At 37.0% G+C, this 19856-nt stretch overlaps 1 protein-coding gene across 7 annotated transcripts in view; it reads left to right on the forward strand.

Annotated features, from left to right (window-relative positions):
- Window positions 1-19856, forward strand: part of NBEA (neurobeachin) — a 507728-nt gene that overhangs the window by 250889 nt on the left and 236983 nt on the right. For all 7 annotated transcript variants that reach the window (XM_075085055.1, XM_075085072.1, XM_075085081.1 and 4 more), the window contains 2 exons: window positions 3192-3256; window positions 18166-18274. In XM_075085055.1, coding sequence (XP_074941156.1) covers window positions 3192-3256; window positions 18166-18274 — 174 coding nt within the window. The remainder of the gene's footprint in view (window positions 1-3191; window positions 3257-18165; window positions 18275-19856) is intronic.

Consider the following 19856-nt stretch of genomic DNA (forward strand, 5'->3'; position numbering starts at 1 on the left):
GTAGCGATAGAATAGAGGACGAAGGCAATTTAGGTGGGGATAAGGGGGAGGCAATTACCACTATTCTAATCATTTAGTACATTTAGTACATTTTTGATGTCTTCAATAGAACTTTGCATAATATAAATATTTAGAACATAGCCATAGTGGACAGCAATTGAACTGAACGTCTAAAGTTATAACGTTTAGTTATTGTGTACAAAGACAATTTTTTTTTAAATTTCCTTCAATGTTAATAAAATGAAATTTGATATCTTCATTCTGGTTTTAGTACCAAGAAGTGATGTGCCATCATTCTTGAACACAGTCTGTGTTAGTCCCTAAATGTGCCTCTGTCCCCAAGTCTTCTATACCCTACCTTGTTCCAAGGGGTGCAGTGCTGGCAGTAATAGTCATCCCTACTGCCCTGTGAAGAGGGGCTCCAAGGGAAGAAAGGTCCACATATCCTTCTTGTAAAGAAGAAATTCTCTGGTACACCATTTAGTTGGAAGTCTTCCGTTACTTCAGCATGTAATTGGCATCAGCATTTCTGAGGCACAGAAAAGTCTCCCAGCTCTTATTTTAAAGCCCAGAAGATTCAGGATATGAACTACACCAAAACCACCTGAGATACAGTGTGGTCATTCAAGCACTTAGGTGTTAATAACCAAATGTATATGCTATGATTCTATTTGCCTATAGCATAAATTTTCCAACAACCGTCCACGCATCCGTTAAATTTGGTGTTTATCTTTCTGCTTCTTGCATCTTGAGGAAGAGAAAGATCTTCTGTGTTGTCTAAGATAATGTAAACAAAATCGCTGCATGTTCTTTGGGTGTATAACTCCACATCTTAATCCATTTCTTGAAGTGCCTGAAGTGATCTGAATGACCATTGCAAAGACAACTGTAATGCTGGCATTTTTAAAGATTTCAGTTTATTGTTTGGGTCTTTTAGAAAGAAACTTAAAGAAAGAAAAACAGGTGCCACTTCAGAAGTACAGATCACCCCTCAGGATCATGAATCTGTAATACTAAATTGTGCCTAAAACTGAGAGGAAATTATCATAGTAATAATTATTCCCTTATTTGTGGATTAATGGGAGTTTTTAGTGAAGTTTGTAGTAGTGAGTTTGTAGCGAAGCAACGCATGAACCATGAATCCTGGTTTCTTTCTGGTTTGCATCATTATTTTTTCCAGTAGTTTTTGTAGATAGTTGGACAGGTTTCATACATTTTTATCATGAATGATTACTTTGAATAAATAGTTGAGATTTTTCACCTATGGAGGCGTAAAAAGAGATTCGTTTGCTTCCACATAGATTTCTAATGGCTTTTTAGGTACTTTAAGATATCTCGCCTAAAATCCAGTTAGCCTTTTTGGATGCCCTGCAAGTATCCAAGGCATTTGCACTGGGCAGGAAGATCTGACAAGACTTGCAAGAATCTCTTGGTCTTTTGCAGACACAGGTTGACCCTCTGTCTCTCTTTAAACATTTAATTAGCATGCTTTCTTCTGGCTTAGGAAGCATTTTTTTTGTCTTCTCTCTTTTCAACTTCTGTCCTGAATTGTACTCACACCAGTTTGGCTTTTCTGGCTGCAGAATCGTAGTAGCTTTGGTGCAGAAAAGCATCTCAAAAGAAAATGCTAATAGAGGTTTCTATAGTGTACAATAAGAGGCTCTGATTAAAAAAAAAAACAAAACCTACACCTGAAATACTATCTCTAGCCCAGACTATTGTTTCCTAAAATGGCACTAGATGCCTATGCTTAGGCAATTGGATCCTTTCCTTCTTAGTTTCTCAGAGTGAATTTGTACTATGCCAAGGTGATTTAATTGCTTCCAAAAAATTAGATTGTTAACGCTTGCTTCAGCGACTGGATTTGGAAAACAAAATCAACAACGCTGAAGAAAGGACCTGTTACAATGGTTTTCTAGCCCACAAGCTAGACACTTGAGTGCTGATACTCCATCTTCCGTAATCAGGACTTACCTGCTCAGTAATAGATCGAGTATGTTAATTATTTGTGTATCTTAGTAGCTTGCCTCTTATAAAACCGATCATAAGTATAAGATTATTGTTGTTGGACTTTTTTTAAAAATGCATGACTTGGTGAAATCTGTGAATTTTCATAGGATCAGTAAGAAGCATCTTGCTGATTTTACAACTATTCTTTGAGAAAATTTCCTTATCTGTGCTAAGCTATTTTTTTTGCCCATATCAGGAAACAAGCTCTGGGGAGTTCTGTCTGATTTTTTAGTCCTGGAAAAAAAGGAAATGTAAAGCAAAATAGTTCTGTAACTATAACACTCTCCCTAACCATTTTTGTTTATAATGTGAAGTCTTAGACTGGAAGATTTCTCTGAACTTTAATGCAGCTAATGTATTTTGATTTTTTTTCTGTATAATGAAAAGTAAATATTTATTACTCTTAAAGAAAACTTTTAAAGAATTATCCCAAAAGAAAGTAATCTTTACTTGCTAGAGAGATACCTCAACCTTTTTCATCTCAACTATCAAAGGTCTGTTGGTGTGATAGAGGAAGTGAGTTCTATGACCAAAAGCTGTATGTAATGCATTGAGAATTTTCTCTTGAACTCAGTTGTATATGAAGTAAAAGTTGTTATCGTATACTATCTATCAAGTGGTTTAAATCAGTTTTGAAAGTTTATCTTGAAAATCCATTTAAACAGTAAAAGGATTTTTAAAACTCTGTTATTAGCAACTGGTTTTGTTTTCACTTATAATGGGGAAGAAACAAAGATTAAACTCAAGGAGGGGTGGATGTAACACAGATTATTGCCTGCCCTACATGATAAAATGTACAAGGAGTAGCAGTGAAGCAAAGTGAAGAAGCTACTGCTGCCATACTCTGTTGCATTTAATATGTTCATTTGGCAACTATATGAATTGGAGAAACAAGATGTGTTTTCATGTTCACTAGACAAGGAAACCAAAGCTTGCTTAACGTTGAAACCAAAAACATGACCACCTAAAATTTATTTGAAAATCAGACTGAATCACAGTTTTTAAATTATCAGGTCATTCTTTGAAGAAGAAAAAAAAAAAAAAAAAAGACAAGAAAAAGCAAAGCATTAAATTAAGAAGTTCAGCCTAAATTCAAGCTCCTTAGGAAGTCATCAGGCTCAGCTTCAGAAATGTGGTTTAAAATCCTTGGGTTTTGATCATGTTATATTTTATCTTCTTAGGAATGGCAAAATTCTATTCAGAAGAATGCAGGACTTGCATTTATTGAGCTCATCAATGAAGGAAGGTAATTAATTTTAAAGCTTTTGAACAAGTAGTCATTTTGCATTTATTCCATTGGGTGATAATACTTCCTCACCATCTGTTCCAAAAAGATTGTGAAAAGGCCATTTTAATTAAGAGATTTATTGTATACATACTTTATATAGTAAATATTTAATCTGAAAATGTGTAAATTCTGAACATTTTTTTTAATTGTTAGAAGGAAATAGAGCTCCCATGAACTGTATATAGGTTTGGGTTTATTCGAGAATTGAACCACCATTTTCCAGAGCAGCAAGGTTGCTTTACCCAGGCAGTCCAGGGAGTCCTATCTGTAAACCCATCTGCTGCTCCATCTGTTTTAGGAGCACAGCATTCACTGTACAACTGCACTTTTCTATACTATCAGTTCACAAGGAATTATTTTATCTAGAATTTCTGGTCCAGTTTGAGTCCTGTAAAACACACAGGATATTATGTTTATACGAGCTGCCCTGCTTTTGCAAATTGTTAAGATACTTTATTATCAATCCTCAAGTAATTTTAATGCTGTATCTCTTTATATCTTCTACTCTGTGCAACGTTTGTCAGTACTTTCAGTCAGCAAGCTGAGCAGCAAAGGGGGACTCTTTGGCCTTCCTGGTAGTGGAATGCCAAAGACAAATGGAGCAACTTGTGTAACATGTGTGACTTGTATTGGTCAGTACATGAAATCCATTTGAATCTAGATGTCTTGAAAAGGAAACATAGCAATACACCTGTTGAAGAGATTTTGTCATTTTATGTGTGTTTCTTTTTTCACCAATATTATGTAATTACCAATAGTAAAGTATCAAGTCCTCTCTTTGTTATAGGATAATTTTTGTCTAGCTGATATTTCAGTGGTTAAATCATGCATTCATTTAAAAGGAAGCCTTGAAGACATCAGAGAGAGGAATATAGGAACATTAATAGCTGGGAAACAGGAGCACGTAGCTTTTTACCCAATTTTTGGTTGGTGTAAATCCTCTGAATGGGCACAAAGTTACATTCCAGTACAGAAGTTGGAAATTTAGTCCTTTCACTGGAAATTCTTCTTGCTACAAAGCAGCAATATGAGTTTGGACCACAATAGGGCTCACCTGAGTGGGTCATGTACTGCACATTATACAAGAAATATTGCACGGTAATAGACTAAATAATTATAGTAAGCTTATGTTCTCGGACAGTAATATGGAATCCCATTCTGACCCTTTTTATTTTCTCAACCAAGCAAGTGGATTCAGGTATTACATGCTCACTATTGATAAAATGTTTATTCTGAACAAATCCTACATCTGCATATTTTTAACAGTCAGGCATTAAGGTAACAGTGGATGATCTACTCCCCTCTAAGTTTTCAAAATGGAGTAGTGTTTAAGAACTGCTGCTTAAATCCAATCAAAGGAATGTCTAATCAAACTGCCCTTAGACATATGTTCCTCCATATACTTTTGCCAGAATGGTGTTTTAGTACACGTCTGTGTGCATTACTGGAACACTTTTCTTTGCAATCAGCCCATCCATTTTTAATTTACCCTTTTGGGTATAAAGATAACAATCCTTTAACTGGAAATTGTTATAAATATTTATTCTGCTTAATAGCTAAACTTGTGAATGCAATTCATCAATCATAGCTAGAGAATGCAATTGTGCAGTTGTCAACAATTAACAGGACATAAACAGTTGATGAATGTGCAGCTGAATTAAAGTGCTCCCTAGGATAACCTGAAATTATAAACTGGATCATTTAAAGGAATCTAACAAAGGATCTATATAATTAAAACAAAGCAGGGTTAATGGGATGTAAAATTGCATATAATCACTGTGCAATAATGATTGCATTTTAAATTATTAAAAGCAAAACAAAGACTATGAATATTTTGAAGGACTTCCTGGGTAAGATTTTGAGAGACATGGGTAATAAATCAACAGTTTTGACAAAGCTTTTTCTTTTGAACATGGAGGAAAAGGCTTAGATGTAATGCAGAGGATCATAGTTTTTAATATTTCGGTTAGTTTTCTATCTGGTTTAATATACTGATGCTATAAGGTGATTTTCTAAGTACCTAACTTTTGTTGTTTCTGCTTGAAATAATTTGAGTGACTTTCTGGTCTTTGACTTTAATAGAAATGCTCTGAAACAGAATATTTCATTTAGTTCTGGTTAAAAAAGTATAACATCTATATTCCTGTCACTTTAATAAATTGCATTTTCATGTTAAATCAGTTTATTTACTGTGTTTGTTTCTGTTTCTTCTTGGTTTAGATAATATTATATTAGGAAGGACTGAAAGCCACATATTTGTAGAATTCAGTGTACAAGCACTCTGATACAGCTTTCTAAATGTAGAAACTGTTATAACAGTTTTTAGTATAGCAAAAGTATCTGACTATAGATTTAAATCAATACTCTCAAGGAAAACATGCAAAAATATTTAATTGGAAGTGTATAATAACACTGTCTATAATATACCTGAAAGATTTAGACATCCTGGTTATGATCTTGAACTTTATGCTTCTTTTTAATCGGTCTCATGCTACGAATATGTGATGTTGACGATATCACACATGTCAAGAGCTTCACTGATAGCTTAATTAGGATTTCAGATTTATATTAGGTTACACACATAAATAGGCTTCTTAATTTAAGAGCTGGATGCATCTGCAATGTTGGCTGTAGAAGGAGACATGAAAAGAGTTATTTAGGAATAATGTGGGAGGGAGATTACAACCCACATTTAAGTGGAGGTGTGATGGATGAGGTCAAAAGAAAAGGGTGCAGGGTGACAAGAACAAGAGATAAGATAGGAGTACTACCTGAAGTAAATATGTATATGAATGCATACAGCTTGGGAAACTAGCAGTAGAAATTACTCCACATGCAATCATGAAACTATGACATCCCTGGAATGAATGAGATTTGGTGGGACAGCCTGCACTTCATGACAGAAGTGCTGAGAGGGACAGATACAAGTTCCTCAGGAAAGGTAGGCAGAGAAAGCACGGAGGGAGTGTTGCCTTCTCTGTGAAGGAGCAGCTCAGATGTATGGAGCTCTTCAATGTGATGGATGGCAGTCCTGTTGATAACTTGCAAGACAGGATGAGAGGAGAGTCCGTTAAAGGTGAGGTCATGGTTTGTTACAGACCAGCCATTCAGGGTGAGGGAAAGGAAGAAGCATTCTTGAAACGATTTGAGAAAGTGTCTGGATCACAAACCCTACTTCTCATGCACATCTTTAACCTTCCTGACATCCTCTGAAATTGCCACATGGTGGGATTCATGCAGTCAAGAAGATTTCTGGAGAGTGCTAGGGTTGAATTCATAATATAGGATGAACCAACTAAGAGTAACACACAGCTGGATTTGCAATTCACTAGCAAGCAAGAATTGGTTTTGGATGTGGTGATTAATGGCATCTTTGGCTATAGTTAACTGTGAAATAGTGGAGTTCAAAATCCTGAAGGAAGTGCAGATGAAGAGTAGCAGAGTACAGATTTCATGAGTGAAGATTTTAGCTTAATCAGGAAATTGATAGGTAGGATCCCATGGGAGGCGGATGTGGAGGTCAAGGGAGCTTTGGAAAGGTGGCAGGCCTTTAAGTACAGCATTGTCCAAGTGCAAAAAAACAGGAAAAAAAGTAGATATATGAGGAGACTGGTTTGGTTAACCAAGGAAATTGTAGTAGAGCTCTGGTGCAAAAAGAGAGTACACATGAGGTGGAAGTAGAAGCAGGCTAGAAAGGAAGAATTTAGAAACATTGCTTGAGCATGTAAGGAATGCTATCAGGAAGGCCAACGCTCAACTGGAAATGAGACTTGGAAGAGATATGAATGGCAACAAGAGCTTCTAGCAGTTGGTTATTAGTAGAAGGCTGACCAAGGAAAATGTGGCCTGTTGCTGAATGGGGTGGATGATTTAGGTACAGATAAGACTGAGGTACTCAACACCTTATTTACCTCAGTCTTCACCAAGATTTCTCAAGCCTCTGTCTTTAGTGGAAGGGTTCAGGGAGAACCACCTGCAGTGGATGAGGATTGAGTCAAGGATTCCTCGAGACAACTTGTCCCATACAAATCCATAATACCTGTTGGGGTATATCTAATGGTAGTGAAAGTCCTTGCAAGGCTGATGACTACTATCTGATCATAGAATAGAGTTTTCAGATCTCTGAAAGGTCAAGGAAATTGGGGCAAGTCATAGATGCCTGGAGGAAGACAAATGGTGCACCCAGCTTCAAAATAGTCCAGAAAAGCCAGAGAACTGTAAGTTGGTCAGGTTTCGTTCTGGCCTTTGGAAAACCATGTAGCAAGTGTTTTGGGAACACATTTCTGACCACACAAAGGAGAAGGTAACTGAGAACAACCAGCATGGATTTACTAAAGCTAAACCATCCCTGACCAATCTCTTTGCCTTCTGTGATAAAACAATTAGATTTGTGGACACAGGAAGAGCAGTGAGCACCATTTATCTTGACATTGGTGAAGTTTCCACACTATATTCAACAGTACTCATATCAGAGTTAGAACACTACATTCTGAATGTATGGACAACTAAATAGGTAGGAAACTGGCCTCATAATGGTGCTCTGAGGGTTGTGGTTAATTGGTCATACTCTACCTTGATGCCTTTGACAAGTAGAGTATCTCAGGGGTCTGTCATGCCTAAGAGGTGGATGTTACAGATCATTGTCTATATCTTTCAGAATTGGATTACTATCCTCAACTTCTGCTTCCTTCCCCATTTATGTTTTCACAACCCTTACCTCTTTAAAGAGATAACCTTGTCTTTTCATTTAAAATAATTTCCTTTATTTTTTACAGAATTTCCTCATTTTAAATAGCAGTACTCTGATCATAATATAAATTAGAGGAAACATGAAACTATATTTCATTTCAGATTTAAAATTGTAAGCTTTTTTTTCCTGTAATTTCATCTCTGTACCTAAGTCTGCTTTCTGCCTTTAGCCATGAAAATATATACTTTCACATATCCACCTACCTGGACCTCTAAGCATACTTAAAATTCAAATGAGGCCTTTTTATTTTAAGCCCTGTTTTGTTGAGATATTTCACTAATTTCCTGGAAAGAGTAGCAGAATGTTTATATAGACTGGAAATTTGTGTTTGTTTAAATTTAGATGAATTGCTGATTAAATCCTGAAAGGAAGCTAATAAAGACTTACATTCTTTCCGTGTTACCTCAACTAGGATTGTTGGGTAACTGCAGCAAATTTTCTTTTGGACATCCTCTGTTGCAGTTTCTCAGTTCTGGTATGTTTGGTTTGTGGTAAATGAGCTCACAGTCATTATTCACTGTCTGCAATACTTAAATGTTCAGGCCCTGTGTTAAAAGGTATATCTATCATGCCATTTGCCATATTTGATTTATGACGTGCATTTACAGTTGAATTCCTAGATAGCCTTTGAAGAACTCGTTTAGTAGTTGGGTCCAAGAAGAATGGAGAAAGGATGCTGTTCCTTGTTTCTGTCTTGACAATGATCTTGATCACAGGAACCTTGAGGTCAGAATGGGGAGCTCACCTGAATCATCCAGAAATGCAAGATATTTGGTCTTCAGACATCATGGGTATTATGTAGCTGAGAGCTACCAGAACAACTTGCAAAGAATTCCAGCCTCATGTGCAAAATCCAATATATGCAAATCCAGGCAGAAAATAGCCCTGGGGAAGCAGTAGCACGCAGATACAATATACAATATACAATTATGAGCAGAAGTGTTTGATTATTCTGTCTTTGACAGATGTAACCACATTCTGTTGCTGTATTGTCATCCTCATCAATTGTAACTTTTGATTGGAGGAATCCTTTATCAACTGTGAGTGGCTGTTTTATGGAAATTCATCCTAAATGCCATCTTCCATCAGTAGAAGATTCCTGTCGTAGATACTTCTGTAAAACTGGGCACTGAATGTCTGTATTTCTCCTCTAGCTGAGGCATGAGCTTGAGCTCCCTGTTAGATGTGCTTTTTTATAATCTCATACTATTTACTACAGCTGTCCTTGCTCTACCTGCAGCTAATAGTCAGTTTGCGCTAGACAAAGCATACATTGTTATGGTAACGATCTATCTCTTTGTAGGGTCAGTACAGCTGGGGTTCTTAGATCTGTTTGAGGTTTTGAGGCATCCGCTCACCTTCTAACCTTGCCTGATCTGGTTGTATCTCAAAGCTGAGGCTGATTCTGAGATGCAGGCCTCAGTTGTAACTGCTGGTCTTGGATGTTTACTGGATGGTCACTATTTCAAAAAGACAGATTCCTCTTGATTTAGAAATTTCTTATGCAAAATACAAAATCTTTATGAGGAGTGGAATAGATTCTTTGTAGTCAACTTTTGAGTTTCACTGAGTCTGTTATAGCTTCTGTAGCACTTCTGATATATTGTTACCATCCATGAAGTTTTTCTTGCCACTGTGCTCATGCTGTAGTCCAGTAGCTGGTCTTTGAATGCTGTAATTTCAAACTTTTCTCTAGTAAATTCCTCATCGTGGCCCTTTTGCTAGAAATCAGAGCACTCTGTAGACATTACCTTCTTTGAATTTACTTTCAAAGTATTTATAACAGTATGGACGGCATCTTGTAGAATGTCAAACTCTTCAAGTTAGACCAGTTTATGAATCCTATTATAGATACCAACTGCAACGATAGGTTTCATTTCTTATGAATGCCATTAAAAGTAATAATTGTCAAAACAACTGTGTTTGGCGGAAAAGTGGCATATTTCCAGGCTGCTTCTTGGAAAAATTAAGCTATGGGCATCTGATGAAAGTAAGTCAGAGAAACATCTGTTTCCCTGGACACGTGAGTTGGCAGAACTTCAGGAATGAGTAGAGGAAGCAAGACCTTAGCTAAATTATAACAAATGTTCATTTTGTAACCTGTTTTGAAAATTGCTGCTTGGGAATGATCTGCTTTTTTAGTTTATCTCAAATGAAAGAAAGATTGAGTAACATAAGCACAATTGTTTTTTCTAGCAGTGTAACAGCTACGAGACTTCTTTCTTTCTGTGTGAGATTATTACTGACTGCAGGATAGCAAAGTCAGTTAAAAATAGTGAGATACCAGTTTTCATCCTCCAGTTCTGATAGGTGTACAAATAGCACTGTTTGGCACAGCCTATCCCAAACCACATCTAAATGTGTTGCCAACATTTTATGGTTTTTACGTGTTTCCAAGACAGTTTGGATGTAGCCTTATCACTGCCTCTATTTCCAAAACTCAAAAAAAAAAAAATTAAAAAAACTCTCCCAGGCTCTTGCCATTTACCTGAATGACTTCTTAGAATGTGGAGCTCCACAGTCCAGCCTTTTAACACCCCAGTATCTGAAAAACATGGGCTTCTGATTGATTATATGTACTTTTTCACAACTTCCTTTAACGTGTAGGCACTATGTAACCTTTCTGAGGACAGAATTCAGGAAAGCAAGCCACGTAGTTTTAAAATAACTTCTTACCTACTGCTAAACATTTTCAAATAACTCATATTTATGAATCAGCTTGTTGTGAGACATGCTCTCACCTAGTCTGCTCTCACTCATAAGTCTGAGGCTCTTCGATTTTTAGGTAAAGGAGAGCCAGACATTTATTCTTATTCCTACAGATACTTAAGCCCTGTCATGCTTATTTTAAAGTACCAGAATATCTTAATTATAGTTTTTATTTCCATTTTCCATATGTTCAGCTGGAATCTTCACAGCCGTCTGTACAGAAAGCTCATTTCCCCATAGAAGTGTACCAGGAGTTGAGTCATGAGTGATTTCAGACTGCTTTGTTGGTGGATTCCTTACTGAAAGTCCTTTGATTCAGTCTAAAAACAAATCAAACACATTTCCTACTAAGGGAACTTTAATGGTGGTTCATAAATTTATGGGCATTAATAGAAATCAAGCTTGTCTCGGTAAAAAGAAGCCATAAGTTACCAAGTCAGTGTTTAATCTCTACCTTATGTGGTAAGAATTGCCACTCAAAGAGGATAAGATTTTTCCTGGTCATCAGTTCCTGGTTGAGATCAGCTCAGCTGGGGAAGGACACAGCAGCACATTTGGCATTGATTCTGATAGGAGTTTCAGTGGTGGAACTGAAGAAATGGTCACACAGCATTAAGCCAAAGATTATTCTAGGTCAATGTCTTTTCTTTGGTAAATCACGAATTACTGGAAAACAGTATAAAAAGTACAGCAAGCTTGTACTTTCAGACAACTCCTTAGCCCTGTGGGAGGACTACTTGTGTAGAGATTAATAAGTATGACCAGAAGGCCTAATTCATCTCTGTCTCAACATCAGTCTTTCTATTAGGTCTTTTAAGGGTGGTGCTTGCTAAAGTGGGATGAGGATTACAAGGATGAATGAGAACAGTGGGTATAATTCAGTCACAACAAATGTTCAGTTGTCATTGATAAGGAGATCTCACTGAAGAACATGTCTTATTTTCAAAGGAGAGTAAAAATGGTACTGCTCTCAAATTTAAGATCTTCCTTCTGTTTAGCAAATATATATGCATTTTGTGCCTCAAGCTCCTTCTTACTTGGATGGGTCACTCCAATACATGACGGTTTGGGAAAGATGCAGGGAATAAGCTTCTTCACCAAAAAGGAGTGCTCTGTAAAAATCTGTGGATGGGTAGCACAGTTGAACAGGTGACTGAAATATCAATCAGGATATATGAGGTGGGTTTCAAACCTCCATTAAAATAAATATTATGCAATGTAATATGTTACAAATTTTTTTATAATGAACTCTATGCACTGACATAGAGTTCACATTCTTGACAATATATGCTAGAGACTGTTGGTTCATCTGGAAATGTCTGAGGAGGTAAAAGACGAATCTATCACTGAAATTTTCTTGTGCAAAATCATAGAGAATAGGGCTAAGAAAAAGCAAAACACAATTCTAGAATCAGAAAAGGTATTTCCATTGAAACAAGCAGCATTAATGTTACTATATAAATAGTGGCTGGAACGTGTCTAAGAATACTGTTGACAGTTTTGGCTATGCACTTGCAGAAGAGGTAAAATCGGTGTATGAAATGAGTAAAAACCCGAAAGCCAACCTTTTTACTAACTGTTTTGCCATACAAGAAAAGTCAGAGAGCTTATTTACTTGGCCTAGTAAAACAGGGATAGATGGAATATCAGAAGGTCACAGAAGGAAGAAGAGTTGTTTAAACCTAAGGGCAATATTTGCATAAAATGAAACAGTAAAGACTGCTGAAGTATACATGTGAATTGGAAAGTAAAACAGTTTTAACCTTCAGAGGACCTTCCAAAGCTGTGCTGGAGGCAAGCAACTCGATCACGTTTTCATAAACTGAAGACACATTTCATGAGCTAGATATCATGAAAATGCCTTTCATAAACTAAAGATAGTTTATGAAAGAGTTTGTATGACGTAGCTGCATATTGCAGTGAAGAAGTGAATTTGCTGACCTAGAGGTCCTTGTTCCTTTCTTTTATTTGCAGTGCGTGAAGGGAGATTTTTTTGATATATTGACAGTCTTTGATACTACTGAGTGATATTTTTCCTGGTTTGGGATTCTTTCTGAATAATTTCTATTGTTTTTCTTATGAGAATCCAAAAGGTGGTTGTAAGCACTTTTTCTCATGCCAGAAAGCACGAGGTTTCTTTTTTTTTTTCTTTTTTGATCTTATGCCATGCATGTGATTGAGTTAGTAAGGATTTAGATAAATTGGAAATCCTTCAAAGGATGACAACATTACCATGCATGTTCATCAGGTGTAACTCAGTTAGGACAGTATCCTGAGTTGTGCTGTGTCTATATGAATTTGAGATTCAGAGTTAGCTGGCTATGATTTAATCCAGATATATCAGTAATAACACTTTTACCATCTTTTGCTTAGTAGAAATATATTTTGATAATGTGACACCCATCTACAAGAAGGGCCGGAAGGAAGATCTGGGGACCTACAGGCCAGTGTCAGCCTGACCTTGGTACCAGGGAAGATTATGGAGTGATTCATCCTGAGTGGGCTCACCTGGCATGTGCAGAACAATGAGGGGATCAGGCCCAGCCAGCATAGGTTCATGAAAGGCAGGTCCTGCCTGACCAACCTGATCTCCTTCTATGACCAGGTGACCTGCCTAGTGGATGAGGAAAAGGCTGTAGATGTTGTCTACCTGGACTTTACTAAAGCCTTTGACACTGTCTCCCACAGCATCCTCCTAGAGAAGCTGGCGGCTCATGACTTGGGCAGGTGTACTCTTTGTTGGGTAAAAAACCTGGCTGGATAGCCAAGCCCAGAGAGTTGTGGTGAATGGAGCTAAACCCAGTAGGTGACTGGTCACAAGCAGTGTTCCCCAGGGCTCAGTTTTGGGGCCAGTCTTGCTTAATATCTTTATCAATGATCCAGACTAGGGGATCAAGTGCACCCTCAGTAATTTTGCAGATAACACCAAGCTGGATGGAAGTGTCGATCTGCTCAAGGGTAGGACGACTCTGCAGAGGGAGCTGGACAGGCTGGATTTATGGGCTGGGGTCAATTGCATGAGGTTTAACAAGGCCAAGTGCAGGGTCCTGCACTTTGGTCACAACAACCCCATGCAACGCCACAGGCTTGGGGAAGAGTGGCTGGAAAGCTGCCTGGCAGAAAAGGACCTGGGTGCTGGTTGACAGCCGGCTGAACGTGAGCCAGCAGCGTGCTGAGGTGGCCAAGAAGGCCAACAGAGTCCTGGCTTGTATCAGGAATAGTGTGGCCAGCAGGAGCAGGGAGGTGATCATGCCCCTGTACCAGGCACTGGTGAGGCCACACCTCGAGTACTGTGTTCAGTTTTGGACCCCTCACTACAAGAAGGACATTGAGTTGCTGGAGTGTGTCCAGAGAAGGGCAGTGAAGCTGGTGAAGGGTCTGGAGAACAAGTCTTATGAGGAGAGCTTGAGGGAACCAGGGTTGTTTAGCCTGGAGAAGAGGAGGCTGAGGGGAGACCTTATTGCTCTCTACAACTACCTGAAAGGAGGCTGTAGCAAGGTAGGTGTTGGTCTCTTCCCCCAAGTCACTAGTGATAGAATGAGAGGAAATGACCTTAAGTTGCATCAGGGGAGGTTTAGATTGGGTGTTAGGAAGAATTTCTTTACTGAAGGAGTGGTCAGGTGTTGGAAGAGGCTGCCCAGAATGGTGGTGGAGTCACCATCCCTGGAGGTGTTTAAAAAACATGTAGTCATGGCACTTCAGGGTATGGTTTAGGAGACATGGTGGTATTGCCTGGGCAGTTGGACTTCATGATCTTAGAAGTCCTTTACAACCTTAATGATTCTCTGATCCTGTAATACTAGGTAACTTCCCATTAGAAGTAAAAATCAGTACCAATTAATTATTTTTAAGTAGTGTTTTTAAATTTCAAAAAGTAACAAATTTTCTTGAGCAAGCACATAAGCAAGTTCCTTTGCAAAAACCTCTGTAAGGCATTGCTTCCCTGACCTTGTAGTAGTTGCCTTTCCTTTCAAAGCTGACACATCAACTGCTTTAACTCATTATGCTTCTGTTTTCTGCTGTACATTCTTGCACTTACATATCAAAACATCCGGGCCAAGGCTTCTTTTGGAGGCATGCAAGATTTCTAAATGATGGCCTAGATTTTAACCCTTCTTTTATTCAGAAGTCTGTCTTTCTAGCAAGGGATTTTAAGCTAGTGTAATTCTTAATGGTCTTCTAGATACAAAAGCATAGTTTACCTATTCTTTGTTTTTCTATCTTAGGTGCATACAGGCACCTAAGGTAAGTGAATCACAATATGTCCCCTATTAGCATGCATTGATACAATATTATTTAATAATTATATAGTGTTGATGAGTTGTGGCCTCACTTTTGTCACAATCCTGGTGTGCTGACCACCATACAAAGAGTTTTTTGTCTTTTTCTTGAAGAAATCTCAATCTGTGATAGAGATATGAGAATGCATGAAAATGGCTAGACACAGTTGAAATAATACTGTTGAAAAAATCCACAGTTGAAATATTCCATAGATAAAGATTTTATACAACAAACAAAATGAAAGAGAGCAGGTATTTCTGCTGTTTTAAATAAAACCAAATAGCCTGGACTGGCTTATGTTCATACTGCTTAAGTTTAGCACCTGCTAGAGCAGTGTGTCTTCATTCATCCTACATAGCACTTAGCACAGCTCTTCCCTGAAGCCTGTACAGTTCCTGTTTCACCTGAAGATATTATTACTATTTTGTCTGTTTAGTTCAGATTGTTTGGAACAACGTGAGGGCTACCCACTAGAATGATGTGTTCTGTGTGTGCTGGGGTATGGCACGAAAACACCTGCAGAACTTTCTTGGGTAGCATTGGAAAGTAAGTTGATTCAGTCTCATCGATGTGTCTTCAGTGAACTGTCCCTTGGACCGTGCCTATACATTTTCTGGATGGAATTAGAACGAGCCAAAAAATTAGTGGAGGCCAAGCTAATGATTTGAGAGTTTTAGGCAGTCAGGACCCTGTGCTCAGGCATGTTCCCTGGTCCCCTCTTATGTGTCATCTCTTTGACTTTGGACCTTGAAGACCTGTGACATTTCAAGGTTACCTGAAATCTGGCTTAGTTTGCCTGATGTGCTGTCCAAAAGATGCAGGAACTCTGAGGTTGTTCCCAAATGCATCAGGTCTTTCAGCCTCCAGAGCAGAAAGGTCTATTAGGGGTGTGGGAGGTACAGCTGGGGTCTCTAGCAGTTTCAGCCATCTGATTTGAATCATCTGCTGCATGTCTATAGAATTTTTCATTTTCTGTAAAGCAGCCAAACACTAGTGTCGACAGATTTTTTTTTGGTCTTTTTTTCTTTTTTTTTCTTTTTTTTTTATATCTTTTCCCTGAGTATTGGCAAGAAATTTATTTATAACTTGTGGAAATTAGCATTCTATGGGAATGCATTTGAAGTCCCTTGTAGGCGTTTTAGGGCATAAATGGGCACAGAGAATGTGAATATTTCTTAACAGAGAAATATACAACTAAGATGAAGATGCTATGTATTTATCATTGCTGATGAACAGAGGCAGCTTAGATTGTTTTTTGAGATATAAAAACTATGCCCAGATGTCCTAAATAATAAACTCAGTGAATTGAAGTTAGTCTCAATCTTTTCTCACCAAATTCTTGGTGACCGGAGTGTCTAAGAAACCCATTGATTTCACTTAAAGCCATTTGGAACTAGAAACCCTGCGTGGACCACAGCTGACTCAAAGATAAGGAATATGCACTGTGCTCCATTTATTCAATAGTTTATTCATTCAGGAAGGGATGTACATCTAGTAGACACTTGAAATCTGTGTGTTCATTTTTGAAATCCTAGTGAGCTGGTTCCAGTGCCATATGGAAAAGTTCAGGAAGACCAGTGATGCAAAATTTGATTGGAGATGTTAAACACTCACTTCTAGTATTTTCTCATTTTAGGGAAGCTTGTTAAAGTCATGAATGCTCACTCCTATTCCATATCTGAGGGCAGTTCTATACTTACCTCTTAACAATAAAAATCTGAACACTTAACAGTGATAAAATACTAAAGAATGTCTTCCAGCAGGGTAGATTAAAACATAAAGCTAAATTTTGAAGAATACAATGAAGGCAATTTTAGTCTTTTGGCTTATAGATTGCCAAAAACTTTTTGTTCTCAAGAATAGCAAGGGGTTAGATATGATAAAAAAGCTTAATAAAAGCATGAATACCCAGTGTGAGACATTGTTCAAAGCTTCTTGTCTTTACCTCTGAGCAAAGGCCCCAACATTCACATCTTCCCATGCCACACCCCCATATTAAACAGTAGCTCAGGGTAAGGGATTTCCTTCCTTACAGATGGTAGAACACCCCAAAGGAGGCAAGAATAGAGTTCAGATTTTTTCCATCTTATAGAGGTGTGGTCTACTAATCATGGTTTTCATTTGTGGTGCTTCTAAGCACCAGACAACAACCTTAGGGTAGAATTTGCTAGAAATTTCACATTCTTAACATAAGAATCTCTGAAACTAAGTGTTTCCCTGATGCTGCAAGAAGGAAAATCCCAGATCGTGTGCCAATTTGACACAAAGAGAAACAGTTCTTCCTGATCCTAAACAGACCTGTCACATCTTTGCATCCTGAAAGATATTTCCTCCCTGCTGATAAGAAGAGCAAAGCAATTTTGAAGAGAACAGGCAAGCTTAGATATGGACTGTAGGGACAAGAGAGCAGTTGCTTCCATTCTTCCTGCCCAATAAGATATCAGCATTATTAACAACATAGTGTTGTTTATGCTGCAATTTTATTATGCATCACATGATATTTGGTGGTCTTTACAAGATTTTTAATTTAAGGTGTCTGATTGACATCCTCAGTCTCAGTCCAACCTTAATCTATTTCTTCCTTCTTTTTAAGTAAAGTTTGTCTAGTTCTGATGCCTCAAAAACTGGAACCATGATGCACTTCCCACTTTGGTGTTTGAAAAACATATAAAATATATTTGTATTATTTTGCAATTTTAATAGAATTTTAAATCTTCAGTAATCTCATGATTTTTTAAGGCTTTGAATTTGGATTATTTATATCTAATGATATAATGGTATCAATAAGAGTTTAAGCAGTTGTCTGGGTGTTTTTTTTAATGATAGTATAGTATTCATATTCATATTGAGACTGCTGTTAAAAACATACTAGAAATGTAATATTTCCATAAAGAATTGTTCCCTTCAATAATAAATAGCAAGCTTTTTCTGTATAACATGACTTGTTTCTGCTTTAACAAATGCAGAAAATTTTGGATAAAATTAAATTTTTCATGTGAACTAATTTGGCACTTGCATTACAGTAGTTTCATCAATTTAAATTTTTTCCATTTTAAGTAAATCTGCTGAAATAGCCTATTTGATGTACATCAAATACAAAGGTTGATTTTGATTTTTCTTATTTTAGATTATTATGTCATGCAATGAAAGACCACATAGTGCGTGTCGCAAACGAAGCAGAATTTATTTTGAACCGACAAAGAGCTGAAGATGTCCACAAGCACGCTGAGTTTGAGGTAAGCCTGAGTGTTGGTGCGTTTCTGCTTCTCTGTTTTCACTCAGTTGTCACCTAGACTGTAACCCCATACAATAAAGATTTTTTTTCTTCCAAGAAAGAAATTTACATTGAAGGCATTTCAAAACTAGTTTTTAAAAGCTTTGGTAAATGTCAAACACAAGGAACGGGTTTAATTTCTCATCTCCTCACTGAAATTCATGAAAACATTTACAGCTTGAAGAAATCCCTTAATCAGAATGTATAAACTGATATGGCAGACCCTTTAGCTTCACAGAGAACTTTTCTGATTTATTGCAAATAATAATGTAAATCACATTAGTAATTATTTTTGTTGGATTTTATCAACAGTATATATGAGTGCAGTAAGAAAGAAAAGCAACTGATACACTGAAGGCACTTCATTAAAAATAATAAATAGAAATGTTTTGTTAAGCAGAATTAGTATTTTAAGGTAATTTTCTTATAACATTTTGCATTTTGGAGCATTCTAGAACATTTACTTGGTATGCATTATATATTGAAATATGATATTACATATCTTTCCTGCCAGTTAGCAATCATTAACTATTGACAGTAAGATTGTGTTTAAAATGTCTATTCTTTTTAAGTATTGGAAGAAGTAACATGGCAGCTGGATCCTAGAACTCTTTAATGTCTATAATTCTTACTTCTATAAGTAGTCAACATTCAATTGTTTTCATCGTCAATGAGTGTTGCAGTATACAATTTAAATTACATTGCTTGAAAATAATGCAAATATACAAAAAAAAAGCTACTTCTAAAGCATGTTTGGCCTAACAGGTTTTTTATTATTTCTTCAAGATTAACTTTGTTTCTATTAAAAAAAAACAACAATTAATGCAGAAGTGATGGAGCAAAGTTAAAATTTCATTTTTGACATGACTTTTGCAGCTGCACTTTTGCATTTTTATGATGCGTTATACATTTCAGCATCACTGGTTTTTATTATTTACAAAGCCGTCTGTGCTCTCATACATTTGTGTATGTGCAAGTATATATACACAAACATACATTTCCATGCTTTAATGCTCAAATGCCCTAACATTAGGATTAAGATAGACTGACTTATTATCGAAGATAATAAATAGCTATATCAATTTATTCATCTGTCAGAAAATGTCAACAAGCACCTGGTGGCTAGAAATAGGATCCAGTAATCTTAGTTTTGATGAGGTTTTTATCTCCTTGAAACAGCTCTCTTAAATGTGCACTTTGATGTACTCGTTCTTGTGCTCCTTGACCTAGCTGAAAAGTGTGAGACACAGAGATATCTGTTGTCATTTTGAATACACATAACCTTTACTTCATTTTGTCAGAGCAGACAGCAGACACTTGTCATATGGGATCGCAACAACTTTATTACTAAGCTTATACTGGATATTTTGAACTTAGATAAAATCATATTTACAATTAAGTGTGTGTCAGAGTGAAGTTTCATATTGCCTCAACAATAAATAACATTTGATATTTATCAGAGCATCATGCAGTAACCTAAGATGACAGTAGAAGATTGAGTTATCTGCTCTTTGAAGAATACATTGAAGTATAAGTTCTGTCAG

This window comes from Phalacrocorax aristotelis, chromosome 1 (assembly GCF_949628215.1).
Source record: "Phalacrocorax aristotelis chromosome 1, bGulAri2.1, whole genome shotgun sequence".
Classification (NCBI taxonomy): Eukaryota; Metazoa; Chordata; class Aves; order Suliformes; family Phalacrocoracidae; genus Phalacrocorax; species Phalacrocorax aristotelis.